General features: G+C 38.6%; 2 protein-coding genes across 2 annotated transcripts in view; one reads left to right on the top strand and one right to left on the bottom strand.

Annotated features, from left to right (window-relative positions):
- LOC110455421 (transcription termination factor 2-like) overlaps window positions 1–6,000 on the top strand; it is a 57,952-nt gene that overhangs the window by 20,459 nt on the left and 31,493 nt on the right. The gene's annotated exons all lie outside the window — the stretch shown is intronic.
- On the bottom strand, window positions 62–2,362 carry LOC110455422. Its single transcript, XM_021505553.1, has one exon. The coding sequence runs from the start codon at window positions 1,810–1,812 to the stop codon at window positions 223–225; it is 1,590 nt and encodes a 529-aa protein (XP_021361228.1). The 5' UTR covers window positions 1,813–2,362; the 3' UTR covers window positions 62–222.

The raw sequence follows: 6,000 nt of genomic DNA, 5'->3' as shown, positions 1-6,000 counted from the left end.
AGACATTTTACTTATAATCCTGTGAATGTCACACAATCTGTTGTCTAGACATTTTACTTATAATCCTGTGAATGTCACACAATCTGTAGTCCAGACATTTTACTTATAATCCTGTGAATGTCACACAATCTGTAGTTGATTTGTAATCATAAGTTTCCTTTGTCTCTGATTTCCATGTCATTGTCATGTTTACTAGATATACTAGTTGTTTGGTTACAGGTGTCACACACTGCTGTACTGTAGTAGTTTGACATTGTCACCCCCAAACACTGCCCACAGGACATCCTCCCTGTCTACACCTACAGCCCGTGTATAACCTGTGTCTGTGTGTATGACCCTGAGGAACTCACCACCTCCACTGATGAGTAGGACCCTGTGGTTGTTATAGTCCCCTATGATCAGGTTCCCCACACTGTCATACACCACACCATGGGGGTTAAATGGTCTACCTTCTGTTTGTGGTGTTGGTTTATATGTACTGGGGGTGTCACCTCTATATACAAGCAGCTCCTTGAAATCAGTGTCCATCACAACAACATGTCGTTTTCCATCACCACCATCACTTTCACTACTGAAATCAGTGACTGCCACATTGTGAGTGACAGGACACTCTGAGATACTGTTTGGTGTACACACTAATGGTTTCCCAGTCCCTTTAGCCATTGTAGTACACACCATTTTACCATCTGTGGTAAATTTGGAGATGTGTCTGGTCATCCCTACAATGACATGGTTACTGGCTGTAACACATATACACCTGGGTAACTCCTTGGTACTGAATCTGTGAGTCAGTCGTCCTGATACCAGCTCCATGATGTTGTTTTCTGTATCACAGACCCACAGTGTGTGTGTGGTGGGTGACAGACTGATGTCTCTGATCCAGGCTTTGTGTTTGACCTCCTGTATTTCATTACCCTTCCTGTCCAGGAGAGTTAATGTTATATAGAAAATGGTCCACACCTGACCATCAGTGGTGGGACATATAGAATCAATGTAACATGGAGCCTTCCACTCCTCCACTATCTTGGTCTGTGGCAGTAGTTTGTATGTTGTCACTGCCTTCTTCACTTTTGCTCCTGACTGTTGTTGTTGTGAAGACGGTTGTCCCATATCATCAGATGTTGAAACTGACCGATCCTGGTCAGTTAAAGTTTGACCTTGACCTGAGGTGATAACTTTTCCCAAGGCTTTTTTCAAGTGATCTTGAGGATTTTCACTTGGAGTGAAGTTGGCAGTACCCAGGACAGGTTTTACAGGGAGACTGTATGTAGGAGACTGGATCTCACAATATGTATCATAAATCTGTATGTGTGAACCACGCTGGAGACTTGCTTTACATTCTTGAATTTGTTGTTTGAGTTGCTTCTCGTACATCTCCAGGTCCTGTTTGTATGTCTTTATCAGCTTGGTATTATTCTCTTCCATTTTGTGGTAAAGAGAGAGTGTCTGTTCTGTAAGCATGTCCAGCTCTTGTTTTAATTTATCTGTTTGCATCTTTAACTTTTGTGACAGCTTCTCAAAAGTACTGGTGTTGTCTTTAAGGAGGGTATCGGTAGTGGTGATGTATTTCCTAATTTGTACAAAGGATTTTTTTTCAGTTCTGTCTATAAAGTTTTTAATGTCTAGTGCTTTCTGGGGAGTGATTTCACTTAGGTCACTAACTGGATGGGTTTTGTGAATAGAAGAAAGGCATTTTGGACAAACCAGTTCTTGACATTTTTCACAATAAAATTCTAGCTGTCTTTCCTTGTGGTGAATACATGCCGTTTGACCTTTAATACGGAGAGGCATTTGGCTTTTAGCGGTTGCCATTTTGATGAAAAGCTAAATTATTTGTTGAAGTCTTGAAGATGTTTGTTGTTCTTGTATAAACATTTGTAAACACTCACAAATAAGAGTTTGTTATATATAAAGAAATGAAAACTTGACTTGACTGTCCCATCCAGAAGTATGTTTGTTAAACTTATTGTAATGTAAAAACACTATAGAATAACTACCTCACGATCACTGATGTCACAGGGTTACTGTGATGATGAATCCAGGTTGTCCATTCCCTCACTTCTCAGTGTTAACTTACATTGTCCGTATTTCTCCAGCCCTGGAATTCACAATCACATGATGAACTTCCGTCTTGCTTTGCTGATAAATCTGTCACTTTCCTGCTGATATTGTAAAAATTTGATCAAAACTTGGAAGTCAAAAGTTCAGCTGAATTTGACAATGCTGCTGACTAGATAGCAATATCAACAAATTTCTGCTCTGGATACGCCCATCACTGCAGCAATGCGTAGATCTACCTGTTTAGACCTGCAGGTGTGCAGACTAAATAACTTCCCTGTTGAGCGAGGTTACCGACAAACATACAGTGATAATACAGAAATCTATGGTAAAGTAGGTCAGTGGAGCTTTAAAAACCTTAGCATTTACATACCTGGTGTAAATTGTCTAAAATGTATCTGTATTCAGTAATGTGATACCTGTACCTAAGGTAGAGATATCTGTGTTTTGGGTAATAAGACATACCTGTAATTGTGGTTCGATACATCTGCGTATTGCGTAACAAGACATGTACCTGTACAGTGGGTATAGGTATACCTGTGTATTGGGTAATAAAAAATACCTGTACTGTAGGTAGATATACCTGTGTATTGGGTAATAAGACACACCCGTACTGTGGATAGATATACCTGTGTATTAGGTAATATGACTTCCCTGTACTGTGGGTAGATATACCTGTGTATTAGGTAACAAGACATACCTGTACTGTAGGTAGATATACCTGTGTATTTTGTATCAGACATACCTGTTCTGTAGGTAGATATAACTGTGTAGTGGGTAATAAGACATACCCGTACTGTGGGTAGATATACCTGTGTATTGAGTACCAAGACATACCTGTACTGTAGGTAGATATACCTGTGTATTGGGTAGTAAGACATACCTGTACTGTAGGTAGATATACCTGTGTATTTTGTATGAGACATACCTGTACTGTAGGTAGATATAACTGTGTAGTGGGTAATAAGACATACCCGTACTGTGGGTAGATATACCTGTGTATTGGGTAATAAGATATACCCGTACTGTGGGTAGATATACTTGTGTATTGGGTAATAAGACATACCTGTATTGTAGGTAGATATACCTGTGTATTGGGTAATAATTATAAGACATACCTGTACTGTGGGAAGATATACCTGTGTATTGGGTAATAAGACATAGCTGTACTGTAGGTAGATATACCTGTGGATTGTGTTATAAGACATACCTGTACAGTAGGTAGATATACCTGTGTATTGGGTAATAATTATAAGACATACCTGTACTGTGGGAAGATATACCTGTGTATTGGGTAATAAGACATAGCTGTACTGTAGGTAGATATACCTGTGGATTGTGTTATAAGACATACCTGTACAGTAGGTAGATATACCTGTGTATTGGGTAATAATTATAAGACATACCTGTACTGTGGGAAGATATACCTGTGTATTGGGTAATAAGACATACATGTACTGTAGATAGATATACCTGTGTATTGGGTAATAAGACATACATGTACTGTAGATAGATATACCTGTGTATTGGGGAATAAGACATACCTGTACTGTGGGTAGATATACCTTTGTATTGGGTAATAAGACATACCTGTACTGTGGATAGATATACCTGTGTATTGGGTAATAAGACACACCCGTACTGTGGATAGATATACATGTGTATTAGGTAATATGACTTCCCTGTACTGTGGGTAGATATACCTGTGTATTAGGTAATATGACTTCCATGTACTGTGGGTAGATATACCTGTGTATTAGGTAACAAGACATACCTGTACTGTATGTAGATATACCTGTGTATTGGGTAATAAGACATACCCGTACTGTGGTTAGATATACCTGTGTATTAGGTAATATGACTTCCCTGTACTGTAGGTAGATATACCTGTGTATTTTGTATGAGACATACCTGTACTGTAGGTAGATATAACTGTGTAGTGGGTAATAAGACATACCTGTACTGTGGATAGATATACCTGTGTATTGGGTAATAAGACACACCCGTACTGTAGATAGATATACCTGTGTATTAGGTAATATGACTTCCCTGTACTGTGAGTAGATATACCTGTGTATTAGGTAACAAGACATCCCTGTACTGTAGGTAGATATACCTGTGTATTGGGTAGTAAGACATACCTGTACTGTAGGTAGATATACCTGTGTATTTTGTATGAGACATACCTGCTCTGTAGGTAGATATAACTGTGTAGTGGGTAATAAGACATACCTGTACTGTAGGTAGAAATACCTGTGTATTGGGTAACAAGACATACCTGTACTGTGGATAGATATACCTGTGTATTGGGTAATAAGACATAGCTGTACTGTAGGTAGATATACCTGTGGATTGTGTTATAAGACATACCTGTACAGTAGGTAGATATACCTGTGTATTGGGTAATAAGATATGCCCGTACTGTGGGTAGATATACCTGTGTATTGAGTACCAAGACATACCTGTACTGTAGGTAGATATACCTGTGTATTGTGTTATAAGACATACCTGTACTGTGGGTAGATATACCTTTGTATTGGGTAATAAGACATACCTGTACTGTGGGTAGACATACCTGTGTATTAGGTAACAAGACATACCTGTACTGTAGGTAGATATACCTGTGTATTGTGTTATAAGACATACCTGTACTGTGGGTAGATATACCTTTGTATTGGGTAATAAGACATACCTGTACTGTGGGTAGATAAACCTGTGTATTGGATAATAAGACATACCCGCCTGGAAGAATATTTCATCTGCAGTCATTGCTGGAATGCTAATTTTTGCAAAAGTTATTCCTCTTTGTTCACACACACACAAACATAGTCTACCGGAATGGCCACATTATGAACACAATTCGGTTACATCCATATGGCATGAAACCTGCTAGGACTTCATGTTTAATATGGATGTAACCGATTTGCGTTCATACCAGCATGAAAAAAACGCTGTTCAATCCATATATTTACATTTTGACTATAGAACAATTGTTTAATTTCATTTATTTGGTCTAAATTTATTTAATTATTTACTGCGTTTTATATATGCGTCGTCCTTTAAATGACATTGGAGGAACAACCCTATTTAAATAAAATTTGTGCCAATAATTAACTATGGTCATTTGAGTGTTTGACGCAGGGCCATTCTCCATGTTATCCGAAGCGAAGCGACAACACTCATTAAACAAGGTTTATCTATGACTTCATAAGTAAACCACATAATATGTCACGAGAGTTTTTGCTTTCATACTCAAATAAAATGCATTTCTGCTGGTAATATTCATTAAGTGGGTTTGCAGCTCAAATGTAAATACATATAAATGCTGAGCACAAAGCGACAGAAACAATAAAGATATACGAATTGACCCCCAAGGGTCTCGGGCCTTAGAGACTTGTTCCTTGGTCATAACTGTATATATACAGTCATTGTATTATAATTGACCCTTGGGTCTGGCCACACCCTTAAGGGCTTAGTCATTGGGTCATAACCTTTGAGACCCTATAACCCTATTATAATATATGCATTTGCTTTGCATGAAGATTTGGATACACATATGCTGGCAAGATCAGCCCTGCCCAGGGGACTTGCCTATCCTTAAAGGATTTTGGCCACAATTTTTCATAATTTCATTTTTTACAGGTAATGTGATGCAATAATATGTGTATTCACCGAGACCCTGTCTCTCTGGGTACTCATGATCATGTCCAGATGATGGACAGGGCAGGTGACTCACCATCTATATCAGCCTAGTGAATCATTGAATGTGTATATGTTGTGTAAATTATCTTGGCCAAAATCCTTTCAAACTTTTTTGGCCATACTACTGTCATGGAGGATTCAAATCGCCCTTCGTCCATGGTCCGTCCGTCCTTAAACAATTCTTGTTAGCGCTATTTCTCAGGAAGTGCTGGAGAAACTTCACATGAAGGTATCCCATGG

The sequence above is a fragment of the Mizuhopecten yessoensis genome, unplaced genomic scaffold (assembly GCF_002113885.1).
Source record: "Mizuhopecten yessoensis strain PY_sf001 unplaced genomic scaffold, ASM211388v2 scaffold8213, whole genome shotgun sequence".
Classification (NCBI taxonomy): domain Eukaryota; kingdom Metazoa; phylum Mollusca; class Bivalvia; order Pectinida; family Pectinidae; genus Mizuhopecten; species Mizuhopecten yessoensis.
The sequence above is the reverse complement of the archived record's forward strand: the minus strand, read 5'-3'. Positions and strand labels throughout refer to the sequence as shown.

What these genes read in the sequence shown, in the direction of transcription:
- LOC110455422 (XM_021505553.1), bottom strand. Translation starts at nt 1,812, where the DNA reads ATGGCAACCGCTAAAAGCCAAATGCCTCTCCGTATTAAAGGTCAAACG.